General features: G+C 35.7%; 2 protein-coding genes across 5 annotated transcripts; both read right to left on the reverse strand.

The window, feature by feature from the left end:
• LOC103996801 (secretory carrier-associated membrane protein 2) lies at positions 1-14,436 on the reverse strand. Of its 4 annotated transcripts, none has more exons than XM_018818128.2 (14): positions 14,295-14,436; positions 14,088-14,147; positions 12,288-12,350; positions 12,023-12,139; positions 10,561-10,623; positions 6,977-7,010; positions 6,708-6,830; positions 3,808-3,870; positions 3,614-3,707; positions 3,441-3,486; positions 3,278-3,345; positions 1,255-1,303; positions 743-808; positions 1-380 (listed from the first exon to the last, which is right to left on the reverse strand). In XM_018818128.2, the coding sequence occupies exons 3-14, from the start codon at positions 12,291-12,293 to the stop codon at positions 294-296; spliced, it is 816 nt and encodes a 271-aa protein (XP_018673673.2). In that variant the 5' UTR covers positions 12,294-12,350; positions 14,088-14,147; positions 14,295-14,436; the 3' UTR covers positions 1-293. The 4 variants fall into 4 exon arrangements, with proteins under 4 accessions (XP_018673673.2, XP_009416073.2, XP_064980229.1 ...); XM_009417798.3 differs by having other exon boundaries at positions 13,367-14,147; positions 14,327-14,416; XM_065124157.1 differs by having other exon boundaries at positions 14,327-14,405.
• LOC135622369 (protein STRUBBELIG-RECEPTOR FAMILY 3-like) lies at positions 14,172-23,425 on the reverse strand. Its single transcript, XM_065124155.1, has 19 exons — positions 23,104-23,425; positions 22,945-23,017; positions 22,208-22,356; positions 20,729-20,858; positions 20,580-20,651; positions 20,280-20,345; positions 20,105-20,176; positions 19,943-20,014; positions 19,785-19,856; positions 19,641-19,706; positions 18,450-18,515; positions 17,832-18,196; positions 17,692-17,748; positions 17,334-17,617; positions 16,604-16,872; positions 16,379-16,517; positions 15,481-15,620; positions 15,207-15,363; positions 14,172-14,539 (listed from the first exon to the last, which is right to left on the reverse strand). The coding sequence occupies exons 1-19, from the start codon at positions 23,117-23,119 to the stop codon at positions 14,441-14,443; spliced, it is 2,364 nt and encodes a 787-aa protein (XP_064980227.1). The 5' UTR covers positions 23,120-23,425; the 3' UTR covers positions 14,172-14,440.
• Positions 23,426-24,162: the final 737 nt, after the last annotated feature.

Here is a 24,162-nt window from a genome sequence, read left to right on the forward strand (position 1 = left end):
TGAACGAATAGCAGACGCATGAACTCAATTCTGTCCGCGACTATTACGAAAGTAGTTGTTCTATAGCACAACAGCACAAAACAAAAAGAGCATATGAGACACAAGCAGCCAATACGGCTACAAAGAAGCTTCAAATAACACCCTCACATGGACGAACACTGTGACATCCAAACGTCAACTGTCAGATAATTCAATGACAGAAGAAACAAAGAAAGCATTACTGCAATATTTTTGGTGCTGATTCCATCGTATATCCTATTTAGTCTTTTGGCGACCAGTGATGTATATGTAAATCACATTGCAGCCCTCAGAGCACCACGAGCTGCCTCATGCTTTAATTCTGCAGCTTTCCCGCTCCCCCGGAAATACATGTATATTTGCTGCAAGTAGAAGGATGCAAGGATCATCGGTGAGAACACATAGGAAGATAAAAAAGTGAACTGTACACGAATGAGAATATTCCCAAACCATGGAAACGACAAGTTTCTTTTCTCAAAGTTCAAATTGAGGTGAAGGAACATATTAATTTCTTTAAAAAATGGTATATTCTCCCATGAAGGCTTGTGCAAACAATATGTATTATATTTTCAAGATTCAAAGACAAGTATGGTGATCAATTAGGTCACCGTATAAATTATTCATATTATGTTTTCCTTTTTGACTTACTGCAGTAATAATAGAACACATAATTTAAACTTAAGAGATCATCAACAAATGAATTTTCAAGGGTATGTAAACAAACCTGCATAACCCAGATACTGAGCAGGGATTCAATGCAGAACAATCCAAATCCGACTAAATAGAAGATCTACAAGTAAAATCATCGAGAGTTAGATAAGGTTGCATTAGAAATCGGTGGCGGTGAAGAGAGATATTCCTTACAGAATCTTAACAATCATTTATAACAGCTTTCTTTACCATTTCAACCAAGAAACATATAAATCAACTATGAAAATTCAATTCAAACAAGCTAAAATGAGTGAATAATATTTCATTTTATTGCATACAGCACTTATCACAATTACAAACATGAAGTGCTTTTTTGCACCATGTCACGCTACAAAGATAGCAACCTATGCATGACTGGCAAAAGAGTGATTCTTCGATGATCATGACCATGGAGCTGGCAACAGCCTTTCCTAAATTTTTGCCAACTCCATTATTTACAAGCTACTTTAAGCAATATTGTAATGGCATAATAATAATTAATGAGAAGGCCTTGAGTTGTACATCTTTAATTTATCTACATCTTACCCCAACCAAAACATCTTCGCTGATAAGATCTACAGCTGGCAGAATACCTCTGCAACAGAAAAGCAATATTAATAAGTCATAAAATGAAAAGAAACGCACAATGAGCTTCTGCCGTAAAACTTGCAAATCCAATATTTACAGTATTTCAACATCTACTGACAAAATGAAGTTACTTTGATCTGTTAAAATATTCATCATCGCCAAAAGATCTTCAATGGGGGAGCTTTGGCAACTTTCATATTTTTCTTCTAAATTTTGTAATAGACTTTGGTACGGGAAAGATCAAAATTATACAACATGTTCTGCTTAAAACCATCAGACATTAAGGTTACACATGCATACTCAGCCAAAACATAAAAGGTCAAACATTAGCCAATTCTCAGCCAAAACTTTCCTAATCACCTATCCAACCATGCTATCAATTGTTATCAGGAAACCAAAATGGTATAGCTTAAAGAACAGTTTCAAGAGAGTACGATAGGCCCTTCCTATGATCAGACCAGTTTACAATTTCTTAACTCCACTCGAACCTTCGGAACAAAAGTGTCATAGGACCAATTCATATCACCAATTTCATTAGGCATGTTAGGGACCACATCTAGAATTTGACAATGACAGTATCAACTACATGGATCCCTTCTGACAATTTAGCTTTGTCAAGGATATGTCACTGATTAACCATCATGTCCTTTCTTATTTGTTCCCAACCAAGTTTGACTTAACAACATCTATTTACTCTATGCATTCTTTAAAAAGAAACTCTTAATCCATTAACCATATATTGATGTATCCAATCAGATATTAGGATATTTTGCATCATCTGAGACATTCATTAGGTTTAGTTCCTTTCTAAGAAACTAAATTCAATAAATCTAAAGAGATCCTATAACTACAAAAACTTTTTTCCTAACAGGAAATAGGTGGTCCCAGTGGATGAGGCTCCCACCAAATTGGGGTCTTAGGAAGATCAACATATGCAGCCTTATGTTTGTGAACATCGATACTATTTTTATGAGTAGAACCTTGGTCATCAGGTTAGCAAAGGAGTAAATTTACTGGACTAATATACCATTTATGCAGTCAATGTTTGGAGAAAGGCAGCTTGAGGAGATGCCTCTCTGAGTCCATTGCTGAGAAGTGTAGCAAAGGAGTAATTTTACTGGACTAATATACAATTTATACAGTCGATGTTTGGAGAAAGGCAGCTTGAGGAGATGCCTCTCTGAGTTCATTGCTGAGAAGAGTAGCTCCTGTCTGCTGAGCCCTCAAGATTTCAAAAATTAGATAACATGATAATTCTTTCCTCACTAAAAGAGCTTCAATTATTGAATCTCTCACCTAATCTTAAAAAATAAATGAAAAAAACCAAAAATTAAAAAAGCACCCTTAAATCTAATTTGATACTTAATAAGCTAATGACGCAACATAGGCTTAACTTGCTTAAAACCTTTGAATTGGATCATATTTGTTGCCTTTTGCTAGATAGAGCACATCCTTGAGAATACTAAGTTGTAGAATTGCACTATTCTAGACCTTTATACTTGTCTTGGCACCATGGCCAACATGGATCTATCGTGGGTGACTGTTGCAATTGCAGCTTCTTGTTTAAAGAAATATTTATATTCCCAATAAAGAGAATATTAAAGATAATAAATAAAACGTTGGAAGTAGGATCATATCAAGTAGAAGTAGATAAAAAATATATTCTTTTACTAAGGATTTCCAGGATTAAAAGGACATGAAATATTGTAAATGACATGGTCATCCAAATCTAGGCTTTGGTGTGGAAAATTAATGCAGCATGTAATAATTGAGAACTGATGTAAAAAGAGTACAACGCAAAGGCAAGAGCTTAGAAACTATGGTTGCGAAGAAGTAAACTTGAAGATAGAAGAAAAACTAATAAGAAAACACAAGAAAACTAATTCAGAAAAATAATTAACAGCAAAATTGGATTTAAAGTGCCTTCCAAGAGGAAATTTTCTTCCTCTTTGTTAGTATCATGCCAAAAACAAAACTTTACGTCAAAGATTTTCCATGGAAAATGAGTGGAGGAGCCACAGCTGAATAGACGACAAAGCCAATGTGAAGCTGCAAACAGTAAGGATCAGTGAGCCATTCAATGTTTCTTCACTGGAAAAATATGAAGAATCACCATGAAATCTAAAAACATAAAATAAACATACCAGGTAAAACAGGAAAAACCATCCATAGTTCAAAGCACTATCAGTCCTGCAGATATATTGCCAAATGCCACATCAGTGTACAAGATCATTTAACTCCAGTGAAATTAAATGCTTATCAGAACCAACAATTAGATATAAATAAATAAAAATATATATGTATATATATATAGTACCTCATGGCACGATAAAGAGGTCGATACCACAAGACATATGCTCCTGGAACTCCAGAAATAAAGTAAATGATGGCAAGGAACCAGATCTTTACACCTGGAAAACAAAGATTGATCTTCATTGTAATATTCACTACAATACTCGGACAATATCTAGAACATATACTCATCGGATGAGAACATTTTTTTTGCAGTACCGTCTCCCTTAATCCAAGCTGCTGTAGTTGCTACAATATTCCAAAATAGGCATGCGGTCAAACCTGCAGCATGTCCAAGTTGCAAAAGATTATAATATTTTACTTTCACCATAATCTAAAATTTAAAGAACAATTTTCATCAAATTTACAAGTACTATACATAAACTTAAAAATTGCCACCTTTTTTAATTTGTTTAATAAGGCCTTTGAATTATAACATAGATTATGCATCTTGTGAAAAATTCACACGTTTTGCTTCATAAAATGTCCAAACATAGAAATCAAACTGCATGTTCAACCACAGGAATAATCAAATTTGCTAGTATTCCCCTTCCCTCTCCTCTATGTTCATCCACTATATCAATCAGGTCATCCAGAAAAAGCTGATAATGCACCTACTCATGCAGGCAAAGAAAATAATTATATGTGCAATTATTTACATTTTCTGAACCAAAAGCAAGCATTCTAATAATTATAGAGTTCAAAAATTAAAACCAACTGACCAAAATTTAAATGAATGATTTAAGTAAAAAATTATAGAGTTCAAAAATTAAAACCAACTGACCAAAATTTAAATGAAAGATTTAAGTACTAATGAAGATAAGATAGTTCAAAAATAGCTGCAGCAGCAAAAAAAAAAAAAAATCCAAGAGACTAAATTGTAACATTACAGTCCATCTCATTTAAAGCTTGTTGCCCCATCCACGGGTGCTCCTATCAAACTTGAGCCCCTCATCATACTCAATACTAGGGCCATCTGGTATCATTCCATTAACATCATAGGCTTGGCCTAAAATGATTCAATTCAAGTTAAAATTAGTTAACTTATCTAATCTTATAAACCGACTAAACTCTCCACCCACATCTCATGTGGGTGTAACCTAGATGTTACACAAAAGACAAGGTTCGTCGTACCATGGTGTACCTCTTGGTATGGGCGACATATACTAATTGAACAAGGGACCGATCCACGGACCACCCCATATCGGGTGATACACGTTACATGACCTTGTATAGGTTGATATGGGGTCTATACCAATCGGAACGGACGAAATCCAACCATTACCGACCTGTATTGATCGGTAACGGTCGGATTTCGACTAATACATGGTGCATATACAAAAGAAAAGAAACGGAATATTGAGAAGACAATTACAAAATGGTTCAACTTCCACAAGATTCCAACAAACATGACCCAAGGTCCATATTTTTAGAGCATGATCTCCTCTCTTCAAAAGGCAAGCATGAGGATCCAACCTCCAACACTAAAGGAGATTCACGATGTGTATTTAGATGAGGAGGTGACAGAACTGAAGGATTGGACCAAATCCTTTAAAAGATAGTGGGACAGATATGGGGTGACACTGATGTGTGACACTTGGACAAGGCCAACAAGAATAAGCATCATCAATTTTCTTGTGTATTACAACAGATAGATGGTTTTACATAAGTCAAGTAATGCTTCCGACAAGATTTAAAATACAAACTATATTGAAAACCTAATAGACAACGTAGTAGAGGAGATCAGACCATAATACATTGTCTAAATAGTCACCGGCAATGAAGCCAATTTCAAGAAGACTAGTTTACAATTAATGAAAAAATAATAATATTGTTTTAGATTCCATATGTAGCTCATTATGTGGATCTAATGCTGAAGGATATTAGCAAGCTATCATAAGTTAGCAAGTGTGTAGCTCGGGCACAGTCGATAACAAAGTTTATAATTATTGGGTCCACTATTTGATATAAAAGTATACAAATGGTGAGATACTCCAACCTGGAGTCACTCGATTTGCTATAAATTTCAGTACCTTAAAGTCAAAACAACAAAAGAGGCAAGGTCTCAAAGCAATGGTCACCTCACAGGAATGATTCGATTCTAGGTATTCGAGATCGAAAGACAGAAAAAAGGTGAAAAAGATTATTCTTTCTTCTATATTTTGGGATACCGTGAATGAAAATTATAATTGGAGTAGAACCACTTTATGTTGTCCTCCGTAGGGTTGATATGGACAAGCATCCCGAAATGTCATATCTTAGACATATGTTGATAACAGCAAGATAGGAGATTAAGAAAGCATTCACAAATTATTTTAAGGTCAATTGGTACTTACAAATCATTGATCGCAAGACTGAAGTTTATATAAACCAAGACATCCATAATGCAAGTAAATTCATATTCAGTGTAATTTAATTCATAATTTTTTAATATTTAAAATATTTTTACTAATAAAATTATTTGTCTTGCAACGCATTATGTAAATCCGACCATTCAATTTCGGTATAGTCTTGGAACGCGATCAAATTTATTGAATTTAGATTTGAGATTAAGCTTGGTTCGGCCAGATTGGGATTGATTTAGAGTTTGCCTCAAACTCCGATTGAGTTAAATTGAAATACGAGTCAAAATGGGGTTGGGCTAAATTAGAGTACGACTCATTCCTAGATCAATTGGACTAGTGAATCATCTGTAGCACCGAAGCACTGCAACATGTGTAGTCTGAAAAAAGGAGCTGGTCTAAAGCATGACTCAATTTAACTATGAGACAAGTGTTAACTGCTTTAAGCTGATAAGCCAAAACATCATGTTAATAATCTCTACTTATACTGTGATGTAAGCCTCCCCCTAATAACATAGCCATAAAGGATATCCAAGTCTCATGCCGCATATTGCATCTATGCCAATAATGCCACTGGTGCAGTTAGCCTTGAAGCATATCCAAGTCTCATGCCGCATATTGCATCTATGCATCTATGGCACTGTTGATTTGACACAGAAATTATGTCAAAACAACAGGAAAAGTACATAATAATTGTTTTTAGAAGTATTGTCATTTATCTTAATGCCTGAAAACAGAAAGACAAAGAACAAGAAGTCATAATAAACCACGGCGTACCTATCAAAGATGCAAATGCGAAGTACTGCAATCTTTGCAAGTGGACAGGTATCTCATTCACAATATCATGATGAATAATAGGAAAAAAGGGTGGCCAATTTTTGTCCTCAATAATAATACCGGCTGCAAAAGCAGAAAAGTTAATGAAGCACAAAAGTTGTAGAGATAAATGTGCTTTAGTTTCTCAAAGAAAATTAGGTGCCTCTTTAAATAAGAACAATTAAGATGAATAGTCATTCTGATTAATCAATAGAACTAATAGATTTTACCACGGGCTGCAGCCTCTTCCCTTCGTTTGATTTCCTAAATGACAGATACAGATCAAATGGTGTATCAAAACATCTCAACTAATTGACAACAAATTGTAGTAACTAGAAAATTGACATGTAAATGCATGACTTTTACAGGTTATTTTGTGTGGCAATATAAACAAGAAACTTATCAAATAAGGTGCTTATTCTTAGGACTGCTCTAAAAGAGGATTGTAAAATGTTATCTCTGACATGAAATAGGTATACGAAATATATTATTCTATAAGGCAATGAGAAATAGCATAACCATACCAAATGTCAATAGTGACGCAAGTGCAAGCATAAATTTACTCAAACAGCATACAGAAATGCAGAAAATATTTATAATCAGATAACAATGACATGGATTTTGCCACACACCAACTGATGACTTTGATTGAAATCAATACTTTATGGTATTTTTGCTTATATCTGTCTTGGAAACAAGCTGCTGTAGGAGCACAGAAATCAAGCACCTATGAAATTAGTAAATATTTGTAATTCCAAAGATGATATTTACTGACTTTACAGGTCTTGGTAAGTCAAGACTTTTATTATAGGTTCCCTAGTACTAATAATGGACACATTTAAAAAACTCAAAATCCTATTAACTATCAAAACTGTATTTCATGATCACTTCAATCAATAAAGATCGAGGTTATAAATCTCAGTCCAATACCAGTTTTGACACTTAGATAAACCAATATGGTACTAGTATATTGGGTGGTATTAAAAGAAAATATAAATTGAATTCCAATCAATACCAATATATAAGTTTCAGTAATGGTCCATGGTCCTATATTTACCAATCAATACATATTGGTCTGACAGGTATTTGAAACCTACGATAATTGAAAGGACAAACATAGTGCATGAGATTCCCACCAAAATGGGGTCTGTGATAATACTTAATAAATTGCATAAGTTAACATTTTTAAATGTACAATCTTTTTGCTCTTTCAGCTACTTATGTAAAATATAATGGGCAAAGCATCTATCTTTTGCATAGTCAGCAACCAACACTTCAGAAATTTAGGTTTTCATACATACATTCTAATATCAAGACTTAAAACAAACTCAAAGCATAAATAAAAATAAATCTCAGCTTCCATATGCTAAAAATCTTAGGAATGATAGAAATCTCTATTTTATAGTTCCGTTCTGTTCACGCGAGAATCACACAAAATAAAGTTTCATAAATTTCTAATGGTTCATGATCCAATCCAACTATGAAGTTGGTATTAAAAGGACATGCAATCATGATTTGCCTTCTTGCTGTCTCATTTCGTAAATCTGTCATGTTTGTTCATGATCCCTATCCAAATATTAGGTTATATTATAAGGATATGATGATATCTTAACTAATTTTTAAAAAATATTAAAGTAAAAAACAGGTTGCTAATTCCAAAATTTATTCTCTTTTCTCTCCTCTACCCTTCTCCTTTTTCCCACTCTTATTTCTTCTCTTGCTCTTCTCTTCTCCCCTCTCTTCATAATAAAATCTCTTCACCACAATGGACAATGGTAGTGGGAAGCAGTGGCAAGTGGCTGGCACAGAGTAACAAAGCAGGATGAGAGTGTATGACGGTGGATATTATCCTCATCCTTTTCTCTTCCTCCTCCCTCTGTCTTTTGTTGTCTTTTTTTCCTCCACTGGACTGCTGCTGCTCCTCTTCTAACTAATGGCAGGTCTGCCAGAAATGGCTTGATGGGCAGAATTGACCAATTCAAGCTGAGGCAAGACAGATTTTGTTCCGAACCAATATCAACCGAGTTGGGCTCATATCCCGCACTAGGACTTGAGTCAAGTCATCTTGACATGGGAAATATGGGATAAATTGCTGGGTTCATGACAAAGAGACTCATTATAAAGGCATGTATAAGTATCAAATCCTTTTATGTATCAAAGATGTATTTTATAACCATTAGAACTAGTAAAGATTCCAAGAACAATCAATATAGTGTGTGTAAATAATAATAAAGGATTGCATATGTTGTCACTTCAAGAAGTTATCCTATGTAGTTTGACCAATCCGCAACTAATGTTCAAGACAACATATCTATCTTTCACATAATCTAAAAATGATACTTCACATGTTTAGATTTTTTGCCTCTATTGAGACATTCCATTAGTAAGTGCTGTTGCACAATTGATAAGGTCTCATGTACGAGTCCAAGTGAGAATGTTTTGTACGTTATTTAATATAATGAATGAAAATTATTTATTGTAAGAAAATAGCTTTTTATGCACACTTCAATATGTCAATATTTTAACAAACATAAAATGCATACCAAACACATACCATAGCTGCTATATAGTAAAAAGTTTATGAATCTTAAACAATCTGGATATTAAATTTTCATTCTGTTTAATTCACACAAGAAGCATGCAAAATTATGTTTCATTAATTTCTTAATGAATGTACTCCAAGTGACTGATAATCTCCATCTAAATATTAGGCTGTATTAAAGGATATTTAACTATGATTGAACTTCTTGCAGACTTACAGTCCCTCATAATAACTTCTTTGAATTACAAGGATGTGCCATCATGATTCGATTCAATGTGGTCTTATTCCATAACTCTTTTGAACTTTGTCACATGACATGTCCATGTTTTCCAACAAACCTTATCAAATGAGTATTTGTTTTGTTGTTTTAAATTAATAAAATGTTCTTCAATTTGTATCTTAAATTGTTGCGTTTTATGTCATTATAGCTTATTTTCAAATGTCAAACACAATATCCTAAGTCATAACTGTTGTGTTAATTTATATGAAGAATCTTCTGGTGGTCCATACAGCCTCAAAATCACCATCGAGAACTCACAGCATGATGAATTTTTGTCTGACAAAAATTGATAAAAATCCCCACCTCAGCAGCTGGTCAACAAACCTATTCATATTCATTTAAGGTCTGTTCAGTAAGAATAAAGCACACTGTGACACTTGAACATCTGATAGCTCTTAAGGCTTCGGAGCAATCAAAGCTTGTTTAGCCTAGTATTCCAAGGTTTCAGGGTCCAATCCATTCCGGCGTACCTACACATGGTATAGTAGAATTAACTGCAGTGCTGGAACAGTAGAACTAACCACTGTACTATGGTTCCTGCACATGGTATAGGTAATTCTTATTAATAATAGTTTATGCAATGTGTTAATTATTGACTTTGTCACTGCACTATGGTTCCTGCACATCCTTCCTCAATGTGTAAAAAAAAGAATGACCAAGGTCAAAGATATAAATTGATGATAAGGTGATTAAGGTCCCAAACCATGTTTCGATCTGGGGAATGAGGAGGATTCAAGGGTTGAAAAACTATTATGGTCATCAAAACCCCCTGAACCCATTCCTGGTCATCAAAATATCTAAATATGATCATCCACAATAATATATCATTATCTTTAGTTAGTTATAAGCCACACAATAAACACTTACAAAATGTTAAGAGTACATCATAGAAGAACCACAAATAAAGTTCAGCTTCCTTTGCTTTTCAGTATTTGAGTACATCAATATTACATGTAAGAATTAACTTTTCAGTATTTGATTCAAATGCATACCTTTTCCCTCCTATTTAATTCAGCTTCCTTTGCTTGAAGTTCTTTCTCCTTTTTCTTTAAGTCCTATGTGACAAAAATGGAACTCAAGAGAGAGCAAATTTTACACATATGAAGAAGGTAGAACATCAGAATCTATATAATTTATTAATTAAAAAGAAATGATCAAGCCATAGGTGTAAATATTAAACATGTGTAGAACCACTAGTTGATTAAGGCCGTTGCCCCCTAGCAAAGTCCTTTAAGAGCTGGGTCATACTTCAAATATTTTTTGTTATTAGTGCATTCAGCTGGTATTGCAAGAGGTGCAACTTCTTGTTTATGGCCTATGGTACTAAAACATCTCTATTGATTGGTCTAACTTACTATTAATATAGCATCCTGATTATGGGTTTAGTTTGCAGCATTCCAAATGAGAAAGGTATGATGCCAGAAACAACAAACCTAGCTTAACACAAGCGTGCCAGTCTGAACAAATTAAAAATAAAAAGGAAAAAAATACAACATATAAAGAAGAAAGAAAAAAGATTATCTGAAAGCATTCACCTCTAAATAGAGAAAGAAAGAAGACTATCTGAAAGCATTCACATCTAACCTACCAATATATAAAATGTATCACCACCAAAAAACAATAATGATGGCTGTGGCAACATGTAAATTCATTAGGGGTTACCGATGGTGACACCTAAACAACATGGTATTACCTGCAAAATTGTCCAGGCAGGGAATCCATTTACCGAAAATTTTGCCTATGCTTCAAGTGAAGAACAACGAAAGCAAGCAGAATGAGAAGATCTGAAGTTCAAGTTGCTCTTTGAGTACTATGGTAGAAGTTTTTATTTTCCCACGTTTAGGTAAAGATCTTCTTTTATTTTACTGGGTTGCCCACAATTTCTCTCTAGTCTTATAGAGAACATAATAAAAGAGTTTATTTTGGCTAGATGTTTATGGTAACTTCTCAGAATTTTTGGGAGTCCAAAAATGTGTCCAGAACTCTTAATCCTTGTGTCCAGAGACTACAAAAGGTGACCAAGGCCAAAATGAAACCTCCAATCAAGTAAAGCCAATTGATTTAGGAGGCCCAACTTATTCCACACATAAAATATTAAAAATGAGGACTTGTATAGGCTAAGATAGAGCGATTGTAGTGAAATGATTGTTCATAAATAATAACTCATGTTTTCTAGATAGCTAGCTAGTAAAGTTGTTTTTGTATATAAAACTTGTATTTCTTAGTGTTAGTGAAGTGCCTAGTTAACTTCTACCTTGGGTGAGTTTTTCTTCCTCTTATAGCTTCCGTTTTCTGTAACCCTTCCTAACTCTATGACTTCATCTTCCTATGTAAATGCATATGCATGCATCAGTTTCTCAGATATATAACAGATCTGTTTCAATCATGAAACCAAAATAAAGAAATCCTATAACCACAAGTTCAGTCAAAGTCACCAAGATTACACTAGCATACCTTTTCTGTATCAAGAGGAATATCAACTGTTGCACCACGATCATTGTGAAAATCAGCAGGCTCTGGAGGAAGGGGTGAAAGTCTAGGCTTGGAAGCGGGAGGGACATTTCCAGGGTTCTGGAATATTCATATATGGGAATTTATTAATTAGAATGGACATCTAGTAAATTATATATACAAGCAGATAACAAATACAACCTATTTAGAATCTAGGTCTTGATTTGTCTAGTACAAATAATCCACATGTTCAGCAAAAAAAACTTACTGTCATGTAAAATGACCCTCCACCATAATTTGATCCAGCTGCTTTTCCACGAACACCAGGATCCTGCAACACAAATTTCTAGGCAGCATCAATATATGTAAAGAAAAGGTCAGTACACAAAGCTCCTGCCAATGTAGCATCTCAGAAGGATAAAATTTACAGTCTTAATCATCCACATGCAGAAAGGTTGTACCAATTATTTGAATCCTTGACACCTTGGTCAAAAAAGAACAACAACAAGGTGGCACCAAGGATCACTTCTAGGCTAGTTGTATCTCTATCAATAAGAATAAACTCACAGATCTGTTTGCTGATACCAAGATTAAACAAGTCAAATCATGGGAATATAGAAGTATGATTCCTTAAGAACGCTTAATGCTCTCGTATGATTTTAAGGAAAAAAGCCCTCTATCTGGGTACTATCACCTTCACATTGAATGTTTTTGTCAATTATTCAATAAAGAAAATTCTACTCTGGGGAATGATTCTTTCTACAAATTAGTATAGGGGTTAATATAAATCATCAGGTAATCAAAGACAACAAGTTAGCAACTATTATACTACATGAATTAAAACATTATAGTATTTCACAACGTTGCCTTTTTTTTTCAGGGAAATTTCATTAAGATGTCGTCTAGTTCACATGATCTTACTTATGTGGGTTTCGTAATCAAAGTTCTTATGTCCAGCACCTTAGCCATCTAGTTCGACATATTAAATAGGACAAGGACACCAAAATACCAAACAAACATAATTTTCCGTTCCGTAGGTCCCAAAGCAAACGAGAAGGTACGACAGGAGACTCCACGTCGCCGATGCAAAAGAAAGCCCACATAACGATTTCCTCGGTTTTCAAAGATCCACAATGTCAAGCATATCGAACGACATTCAGGAATAAGAACCCTAAAATCTCGGATCTCCCGGGTGCCGCAAATCTTCATCGGGCGGATTTCTTTCGTTTAGTTATGTTTGCCACAAGAACCCGAAGCTAACCGGGTGACATTGGATCTACGGCAAAAGGAAGGAGGACAGAGTAGAGTGACGAAAGAAGGGAAGAGAGGGAAGAAGTCAATTAGTACCGCGAAAGGATTAACATCTTCCTCCTCGTCGAAAGGGTTTCTGTCGTAACGCCCCGCCATGACAATGAAAGCGCCCTTCCCCTCCCACCAACAAAGAGATCGATTCAGATTTCTTGGATGTGACAGAAAGCCTTCCGCGGGTGGCGTGTGGCAGTTCGTTTGGGCTAAGGACGGGGTTATGGTTAGCCACGTAGGATACTTCCTTGGAGACCTAACCGACGTTCCGACTCGACCACGACTCTGGTTGTGTGTGGTTCATTCATTACGTGGAGCAGATCCAAGCGGAGACCAAACCGCCAACGGTTCGATTCATGCCTCCTGAATCATTTTTGAGAGGCCAATAAATGGACCACGCTGTTGATTTCAGGTTGGCCATTTAATAGACGGATCCGATAACAATTTAGAATGCAATGTGATCATCAAACTGTAGATCTCAGCTGATAGTTTTATCCTACCAGTTTGCCTTCCAACCCAAACACATGCTTAGATATTGATATCGTAGACTGATAAATCTATGTGGGATGTAAGCGATGCAATCTTGCAAATGTCTGTGCCACCAATGGCGGCTCAAATATTACAAACGGTTTAAGGTCTAAGGCTGCAAAAACTAATATCCACATTAAGAAAAGTGAGATAGAAGCAATCAAGTGACTGAATCCCAAATCCATGGCATAATGCAATATAAAGTTAAGCAGACAAATGTGCCTTCACAGTTTCCTACCTCTGACGCTAACTTCTCCAAGTGGTGGTGAAATGGAACATAGCTTCATCCTTCAGTATTCTGAAGATTGAAAAGGAAACAAGGTGAGAAAAATTCTGTTTCATACCATAAAAAGTACGATGATGTGTTCGTGTTAATGTTAAAACTTAAAACAATGACAAAGTAAGCTAAATGTGTCAGATGATGGATCAACAATAAGAAGCCAACCACCATTCTTTCTCATGGGTTGAGATCATCACCGCATAGGCAAAAGGATTACAAGAAACCATGTTCAGGAAGCAGCAATTTGGTGCTGCACATTATTTAGCTCCGGCATTCACGTCCTACTTGCAGAACAAACTTCCTCTTGCAGATTAGACATGGTCATCATTTGTTGCATGTTTCACATCATTTACCATGCGAATGAGGTCGTGAACAACCTCAGAGATTGGTGGCCTAAATTCTGGCTCTTGCTGCAGAATAAAATCTCATGTTAGAACATTTTATTTTGCCTCTTGGAAGTACAAACATGAGTTGGAATGCTTAAAGTAATACTTTCATTTGAAAAGCATGTAAATCATGTGCCAGCAGCTGCAGATTTGCTTGAATTAACATGAAATTTTACCATTTCTAAACCATATGTGCTTTGAACTTGTACAAATTTGTCCAAATTCAAGAACCATTTATTAGGGATGTGTTTTTCTACATAAAGATGCTATGTGATTGTTGCAGGAAGTATTTGGTCATCATCTTGGAATTTGGTGTTCTCAGAAACAAATCAAAGTGCAACATCTGAAACATCAGAATCAACCTAGGAGTAAATACTAAAACAAGCTAATGCAATAATGAAGGCGCAGAAAATAATACAATGTTTCAATACTATATTGTTGTGACCGCAGTGATGAAAGGAAAAGAATATAGACAATTGATTCCAAACTTCGAGTGCCAGATCTATGTTGAGATCAGAAAATGTGTTTTTGTTACTGATTGCATGCCCAAAAAGAAGTAAAAGCTGATTTATGATATTGTCTAGGGAATGGAAGCATGTTTACTGATTATAAACGACTATAGCGTAAGAAAAGAAAACCCAATGGTACGATAACTTCAAAATTGCAGGTGCATAGTCGAGCAAAGAGGTACCTGAATGCAACGGCTTATAATATCAGCAAAGCAGGACAATGATTTCTCAGGATAACTTCCAGATATTAAAGGATCCACCATTTTTGATAAAGCATTGATATCATATAGCTGAGAACTAGCCCATCTGACAAGATGTTGTTCAGAATGAGGGCGGGCACTGCAAGTTATGGTAAGAAAACAGATTACAGACAATTCCCTGTATCACATGAAGGAAGACAGGAAAGAGAACAATTAAAGAAAGTCAATCAGTAGGCATGCAAATAAGTTCTTTTACCTGTCATAAGGTTTCCGTCCGGTAAGAAGTTCTAGCATGACAACCCCAAAGCTGTAAACGTCACTTCTATCAGTAAATTTCCCAGATTCATTTACTTCAGGGGCTTCATAATTGTACATTGCACGCATTCGGCCTGACAACTGATATGAAAATAGCACCAACAGTTAGTCCTATAGGAAAGCAAGGAGTGGGTTGGATCCCTTTATAGTCTTATGAAAAAAACTAAAAGGTGCAATAATTAAAATGGTTTGTGTCAAGGACTGCAATTTCATGCCGACTGGCTGTTCCGGTCTTTGGTCGGTCCATTACATCGGTCTATACCAATGTACCGATACGCGATGCGCTAGAATGTGCCGACAGTCCCAAAAAATGCCCAGAAAATCTCCGAAAATACATGAAAATTAGGACAAAATCTAAATTAGTGTATTTTAATTAGAACTAAATGCAAATTTAGTTTTATTTCAATAAAATATATCCAAAGCATTTAGTTCTATTTCAATAAAATATATCCAAATAAGGAAGCGATAGTGGATTTATCTTTTTCGGATGTTGATTAATAACTTTGCAGCACGTTCCGAACGATTCTTCCATTGATATTGAACAAGAGTGAGAATTTTTTAGAACGAGAGAGTGATTGAGTGAGAAAGAGTATTAGAAGATATGAGACTGGAATAGGATAAAATAGGGGGGAGGAATGAGGTTAAATAGGCATTCAAATGGATCCGACGATCAAATTCACCGTTGGAACCAGTTCAATCTAGGCCCTTGATTGATTTCGATCAAAATTCGACCATTACGGACTAGTACAGGTATGTAACGATCAAATTTCTATTACTCACTGATTTAAGCCTTAATTTTGAAGTATGGCTGTCTGTAATATGCAACTAACTGGAATTACCTGCATAACAGAGTTGGTTGACATTAGAGAAGACAAGCCACATTCAGTAACACATACAGCAAGCTCATCATTAAGGAGAAGATTGGCAGGTCCAAAATTCTGATGCACAAATGATGGTTGACAATTCTCATGCAGATACCTAGCACAACAATAGGTGAACTTTCTCAGTCCAAAAATCTATATTTCTTATACCACACATCTACGATGGAAAAATATTCTACTTACTCTAAGGCTTTTGCAGCTCCAAGGGCCACTTCAAGGCGGGCAGTCCAAGATAGTCTACTGTTGAGATCATCTCCAACATGAAGTATGTCATGTAAGGTCTTCTGACTGAAGTATCTATATACAAATAAACGCTGGTCAAACTCCGCACAATACCCCACAAGCTCAAGAATGTTAGGATGCCTCAGTTCAGAGACAGCTAATACTAGCTCCAGAAAGTCATCAGCAGGTACTCTTGAGTTCACATTGTCAAGCTTCATGACTTCCAATAGCTGCACAGCAGGATTAGTAAAAGTATCAGTGGACAATCTTTTCAGAAAGTGCTGAAGAATACAATTTAAGTACATGCTTACAGCAAGTGTCAGGGATGTTACTATTTTGACATAATAAAAAATAGTGAATATGGACAACAAAGATTTTCCAAAAATCGGGTGTAAAATTTAAACAACACAACATAGGTGTGAATAAGCCAACCTGGAAAGCTTCTTCCTCTTAAAGCATCAGGTCATCAACTTAATAAACTAGAAAAACTAAGTGTAATGTTGAATGCAATTTTCATTAATATTGGTGGTCTATGATTGTGTTGTCAACATCATCTAGACAGCTACACAAAGTAGCAAACTGCACAGACATTTTAATATTTCATGGCCCGAAAGCTGAATAGACATTTGAATAAAAAAAAACGAAACAGAATGTTCTTCTCATGTTATAGGCACAAAGATTAACGGCATACCTTTCCATCAGAAGATTGTGCAAGGTATGCTTTGCCCAATCTATCATCTCTGATCAGATTTTCTTCACTAAAATTGTCTGTGTATTGTTGAAGATCTCCAACAGAAAAGGATCTCACAGAAGTTGGTGTGGTGTTCATCATCTCTGGAGAATGGCCCACAACATTTTTTCTGAGGACAATCGGAGTTACAGTAACATTTTCCACAGGGGACTGTGGCATAACAATATCAGCTGTCTCATTCATATCAATTATGTGTTCCTTCTTCTTTTCAGAGTCCTTCACAACTGGTACAGGACGGAAGACAATAGTCATAATTACATAAACTAGTAACAAGACCACCAAGCAGAATGGAATATACCTGTCATTACCATATCAGTTACATATTCCTTTCTTTCTCTGTGGCCCTTCTTTGCAGCTATAAACAACCATTTCTAGATTGTACAGAAAAAGAAAGTAATACAGCCTGAAGATAAAATATCTTAGATGCATTAATCTTACCTTCTGGAACTTCGTTTTTTGTCTCTGCAAAATGTTCTTCGCTTCTAGGCTTTTTGTATCCCATTTCTGTTCTTCCAACCTGGCTTCTGAACAATTCATCATGCTTTGATTTCCTCTCTTGGTATTTTGATAAGCAAAATATTACCATCAATACAATGACAATAACTAGAAACACAGCGACAACGACATATCCAACGATTTTTACGGTTGACAGTTTGTGGGGACTTTCTTGACTGGATGGACCATCTGAAGAGTTTGTATGCATGGTATCAGGTATAGGAGACCCTGAAGGAGAAGATTGTGGTGGAGATTGACGTGGCGCTGATGATGGTGTGATGGAGGTATTAAACGGGTTTCCATCCTTTCTGTGCAGCAGTTCAACAAGTTAGTAGTAGACTTTCATTGTGTATATATCAGTGTGTGTGTATGTGTGTGACTTATGTGTACATGTATACATATCTTCTACCAATTCAATATTGAGATTGAGTGAAAAAACAACAAGAAAGTTTGACTGATATTTATAGTAAATTAGCCCTGTAACTCAAGACCTAATGTTTCCCACTTTAAAACATAATGTATGCGCAAAATGAGAGAATTCAATCAGTATGAGATGCTTACTTGAAATTTGGAATATTCAGCAACTTCTCTGGGACAGGTCCAGAAAACAGATTGTTCTCTATGTTCCTGTTAAGCCAGATCAAGAAACATGTTTAAAAACTGTGAACCTTAATGCATCTCAACACAGGCAGCTTTGACAGAGTCCTATGTCCTCTTACTCGGAAGCATAGGCAACAAAACTTCACACTTGTTCATTCAAGTTTAACACAAGCACTAAAAGACAAAGCTTGTTTAATTAGCATTCATGTCAAGAGGACTAGTGAGCAAAGAAATGACTCACAACTTGTTAGACTTGTACAGTATACATATACTGGCTGGCAAACTGATCTCTACAACCAGGTATCACCGAAAAGATAAAAAAAGAATTAATACTGACCTATATGGTCCAGCAAGAGAAAAAGCGAGCAAGTGAGAGAGAGAGAGAGAGAGAGAGAGAGAGAACTCATCTGACAGCTTAGGAACTAAAACTCAACACATAAACGATTAACTAAATAAGCTTAGTCTACTTATGTTACACAACGTGAGAGTCCTACCCAACCGAGGCTAAATACTGGTCAGAATACTGAAGACTGACAGGTATTTGCTGGCCCGATGATGTACTGTTATAAAAAATTATAGCTTGATTTAAGTATAATACCATTCACTTTTAAACTTTTTATCTTCTTTTTCTAATGATACCGAGTGAAACAAGTTCATATATTGCCCAATATATTGGCACCAGAATAGTTCAATAGCTTACCAAGCCGATATCAGAGTGATACTTAAGACCTTATCAATATCACCATTTAGGCCAACGGTTTCGTATGATCTTTTAACCTCTTCACAGTAAACATTAAGCCAATATTTACTTCCATTTTTGAATTAAAGTAATAGATTTAATCAAGGTTCACAATACCGTACCGTACCGGTATTTCGACCTGGGCTCGGTACCGGTACGGTACGGTATATCGAGCGGTACACCCAGGTGTACCGAGTACTGTAGCACTGCTATAGTGCTACAATACTCTCGGACCGGTAACAATCGGTCCGCGTACCGACAACCTGTCAGACCGGTACGTACCGCCCGTACCGGGCGGTATGGCTCGGTACGGCAGACCCTGGATTTAATTCAAATTGACTAAAAAACAATTAAGAATATGTAGTGAAAAAATAAAGGTGAAAAAAACGTTAGAGGTCTATTTGGAAAAATACAAATTCTTGAGAGGAAGATCTTCCAACACATCAAGGATCCCAGAAAGCTGATTATTTTGCACATGCCTGCAAAACAAGTTATTAAGCTAATACCACGCTAAAAAAATAGCAAAATTATCAGATATATAAGCAGCTGACACTTACAATGTAGTTAAAGATGACAAGCTTCCCATTGAAGGTGGCAACTGGCCACTTATGTTGTTGACAGAAAGATCCCTGTGTGAATGTTTTGGCATAACAATTATCAAGAATATTGAATGACAAGCAGAAAGAAGATTATTAAAGTAGAAAGTCTAACTTACAAATTTATTAGTCCAGTAAGAGAACTAAAAGCATCTGGCAAATCTCCAGTCAAATGATTATTATTAACTGACCTGTCAATTACAAAGATCAGAAAATGTAAGATATATCTATCAACTAAGATAAAATGCAGGTTCCCTTAAGCAAAATAAGCAAGAAATTACATGTCAGTCAGAAGTGTTAACTTTGATAAAGAACTTGGAATGCTTCCTGCGAACTGGTTAGCTGAAAGAAAGCTGCCCCAGAGAAGGAAACAATACAGCTTTACTCAACATTAGTAACATAGTGAGATCAGAAAGAACGAAACCTAGAATATACTTTAATCTGTTTAAAACATACAATTTCTGCAACGTAAGAGGCAGATTTTCTGGTATGCCACTGCCAATATTGTTGTTACTCAAATCTCTACAACATAAAATAGCAGACAAAGATCAATCCACGAGTTCCTGATGATGGCATTAGAAGGGGGGATTATAATGCTAAAGGAGCTTTCTGAAATGAACAGCTCAATTTGGAGAATAGAGAAACAAGATGACAACATTACAGGCTGTTGTTTGTTGTAGCAACAATATGGCAGTACAAAAAATAGCATTGTGCTCATGTCAACAGAAGAATGAATTTCAATGAAGTATCACTTACATTGTCGTTATTGACGAAAAATTGCCTAATCCATCACCCAGTTGCCCCCCAAGATTTGCGCCATTTATAACTCTAACAAAATCAGACCATTTAGATGAGAACAAATAGTGATTACTTCAATAGGATAAGTTAGGAGGAAATTACCGTACATTCCAGTTATATTTGAGTCAACACATTGGACACCTTGCCAGCCCTCCATGCAGGGGTCTCCTCCACTCGGAACCCATCCAGGAAGAGGAGGTGAACCCAAGGCAGCATAAAAGCTATTTATAGCAGAAACTAAGAGAAAACCATTTTTGTGCAAATATTAACTATAAGCTGAATAGGCAAATAGTGACATTCTGCATATATAAAACATTTGTCACCTACGTAAAATGAAGCTCCAAAGTTCTTTTCCCAAAACAAGAGCCAAAAAACATAATTTCTACTGTAGAAGTTTCCTAATGCAGTTTTTAGATGACAATTAAGTATGATAAGTATTTATTGTGATGTACCGCTTTGAACACATTAACGGTATCACAACAAAGAAGAAAGTCAAATAAGAATGTAAATAAAAATTAAAGTAGTAAAAAGAAAAGAAAAACCTCAAAAGAAAAACAAATGACAGAATGGGAGCCAAATCCTTTAATTTCAGCCACATGTAAAAGAAAATAGATACATATTGATGAATGTGAAGATGATCATCTAAATATCAATGCCCGTTCATATCAATGTGGGACTATAGCAGCAGCAGCATGGGATTGATAGATGCAGTGGCACTGATATATCAGTGACAACAGCAGCAGCAGCCACAGAGGTATTTCTCTTCCAGTTTTCTTAATCAGTTAATCTTCTTGTTTTCTTTTTTTTTTTTTCAACTATGATAGATTTGTGGTGATTGCCCGTTCTCACGCTTCTTCTTCTTCACAAATGACAAATCAGCTGGAATCATCAAGAATCAGCAGATTGCCACTTGGATCTGCCAGGTTCAGTTGATTCCAACTGAAGTCAGGTGTTTTATCGCATACTAGCACCCATTTGTAGAAATGATCAGACGAATAGCCATAATACACGATCTGTAGTATGGTGGCACTTGCTACTGCAAACCTACATTGCAGCCACCATGGCCATTTTTCGATCACCACCTTCACTCATAACAAAGCTCCTTACCTTTTGAAAAGTCATTTTTTGTGTGACCAACTGGTATAGGCCTAAAAATGTCAAGTGAGAATGTATGATCAATGATGAACTTTTCGGTTTCCAGTGAAAAAAACATCGACATTTGGTTCCTGAATCACTTGATCATATTTCCCCACATTCCTTACCTGTAGATCTTCAGTATTTAGCTTCAAAATGAGAATAGCAGATTAATTTGTTGCGTGAAGATGGAAGATGGACATCTATCTATATATTTTCTAATTGATACTTGACACCATCGTAGGGGAACAACATTAATAATTTCTGAAAGTGTGCTGCTAAGCATTGTAGGCGTATAATAGCATATATGCTTGAAAAGGTTATAAAACATGATTTATATGTCAAATAAAGAGACAGAACTTGCAAAGCAATTTATCATGAGTTGAATAGGAGCCAGTTTTCAAGTTTCAGGAATCAATGTGTTCAGATGCATATAAAACAACTTGGCGTACCATCTAGTTCGTTAGTGTATGCACAGCAATATGGCAATCCCAGAATCAACATCAAGCCAACCCACAAGAAGAGTCTTAAATTCAAACGATGCACCCGAGCAAATAGCATGATGGTATCTCTCTTCTGAAGCAGCAAACTGACAATCCTGCTGAGATGAAGAAAAATAAGGAAAAGATGATTATAGAATACACATTACGTGCACACTTCCTTCCATGCCCACCTAAGATGCTCTATATTACCGATTTAAACAAATAAAAAGTGAAGAAGCTAACTTTTCACTGGCATAACTTTGCGTTGTTTGAATACCTGCACATCTACTGCTATTTTTTAGTTACGAGTACGCTAAATGCGAAAAAGAACTAAAATTTCAAGTTCTTGGAAATGGAAATCAGAAAGTCCGTCCTATACGAACCGCAAAATCAAATTACACATGTACTGAAAGAGGAAGCGTGTTCTTAGGAAATCCCTCCGAGGATCGCAGGTAGCTACAGAAGTATCTCAAATTTGCTAAAAAAGATGTGAGGAACAAACGAGCAAAACGAAAAAAGAACAGAAAACTGAAATCTTTTTGCTGCTGAACAAACTATACGCGGCGAGAAGCACCAAAAATGCAGCAACCTAAAAGAAAAAGACCAATCATTTTACAAGAAATCACCACAGGAAGCAGCAAATGCGTCATTTCCGAGTACAAAGTGAAAAATCGCAAGATTCAGAAAGGAGCAGAGAGGTCAGATACCCCAACAGATCTTGCAATCCAATACCACACCGAAGCTCCCCTCGCAGCTGCCGCCCGCGCCAAGCCTTGGATGCTAAGATTCCACTTAGATCGCAACGGGTAAAAAGTAGGGAACAGAAAGAAAGAAAGAAAGGCGGAGAGAAAAGGGGAGACACAGACAAAGAGCAAGTGCCATAGCACGGAGTGCACACCACCGCCGCAGCTCCACCCAGACGAAGACGAAATCTAGCAAAAATTACGCAAGTGTAGTACCACTAAACCTATATCAAGTTCTGGATTCGCTTCTTACATGATCATAACACTCGAACCAGCACTATAAATCCGACCAATTCTATTCGACATTAAATTATATGATTGTAGTACATATCAAGCATAGTTCGTTTGGGTAATCTGATGTTATAGTAGCATGCCCTCGTGAATCTGTACCATTATTAAAGCATTACTTGTACCGGAAGGGTTGATTGCTTTCGTGGGAGATTCGTTCGGATAAGACTCACACTGTCGTAGTTGCGGCCGAGCGAAGTGGACGTTTATCCCCTGAGGTCTGAAGAGAAGTCTCTTTGACTGCCAGAATAATAAATAAAGAAATAAATAGTAGTAGTTGTGATCCTTTTGCCAGTGACTAATGAACGAACTTTGTGTGTGTTTCTCATTGAGTGAGGCTTCGCCTTCAATCTCTCGGATGATGTTTTTTTCTTGATCCTATCATCCCATACAGTCAATTTCTTGCATTTCTTTTCTTGTCTTGGTTGAATTTGATTCTTTATATGTTGCTAGTAAAATAGTTAATAAATTAAAATGATCCTCCTTTTCGAAACAAATATAAATAATAAAAAGAAGAATCTAAATATAGCTTTTCTATAAGGATTTATCATTTTTCAAAACCGAAAAACAATCGTCGATCCCTTCTTTCTTTTTTTTATTTTTAAAAATAATTTTACTTAATATTTTTAAGTATATCTATTATGATAGGATCCATTTTGTCAGAAAGTCGACCCTAAGTAATTAATATATTATCGTTCGTGTTCTAACGTTTATTCTTCTTTCTAGTAGTATAAGATATTAAATCTTTTTCAACTTGAATTATTATATTATTCATAAAATTATTAAGTTAATGAATGATATAAGAGGCAATAAGACTTTATTTTTATATTAATTTTTCTAAATTAATTAAATAATTATTTTAATATGTTCAAATATTTTACCAAGTCTCGTCAT

Source organism: Musa acuminata, chromosome BXJ2-9 (assembly GCF_036884655.1).
Source record: "Musa acuminata AAA Group cultivar baxijiao chromosome BXJ2-9, Cavendish_Baxijiao_AAA, whole genome shotgun sequence".
Lineage (NCBI taxonomy): Eukaryota > Viridiplantae > Streptophyta > Magnoliopsida > Zingiberales > Musaceae > Musa > Musa acuminata.

Coding starts and splice junctions, on each gene's coding strand:
- LOC103996801 (XM_009417798.3), bottom strand. CDS start 13,426: ATGGCGGGGCGTTACGACAGAAACCCTTTCGACGAGGAGGAAGATGTT. Junction 3,487..3,613: donor CCTCTTTATCGTGCCATGAG/GTACTATATATA, acceptor ATATATCTGCAG/GACTGATAGTGCTTTGAACT. Junction 1,304..3,277: donor TTCCATGGAAAATCTTTGAC/GTAAAGTTTTGT, acceptor TTTCTGTTGCAG/AGGTATTCTGCCAGCTGTAG.
- LOC135622369 (XM_065124155.1), bottom strand. Junction 18,197..18,449: donor CTGAATATTCCAAATTTCAA/GTAAGCATCTCA, acceptor ACTGCTGCACAG/AAAGGATGGAAACCCGTTTA. Junction 15,621..16,378: donor CAACCAACTCTGTTATGCAG/GTAATTCCAGTT, acceptor TTTTCATATCAG/TTGTCAGGCCGAATGCGTGC.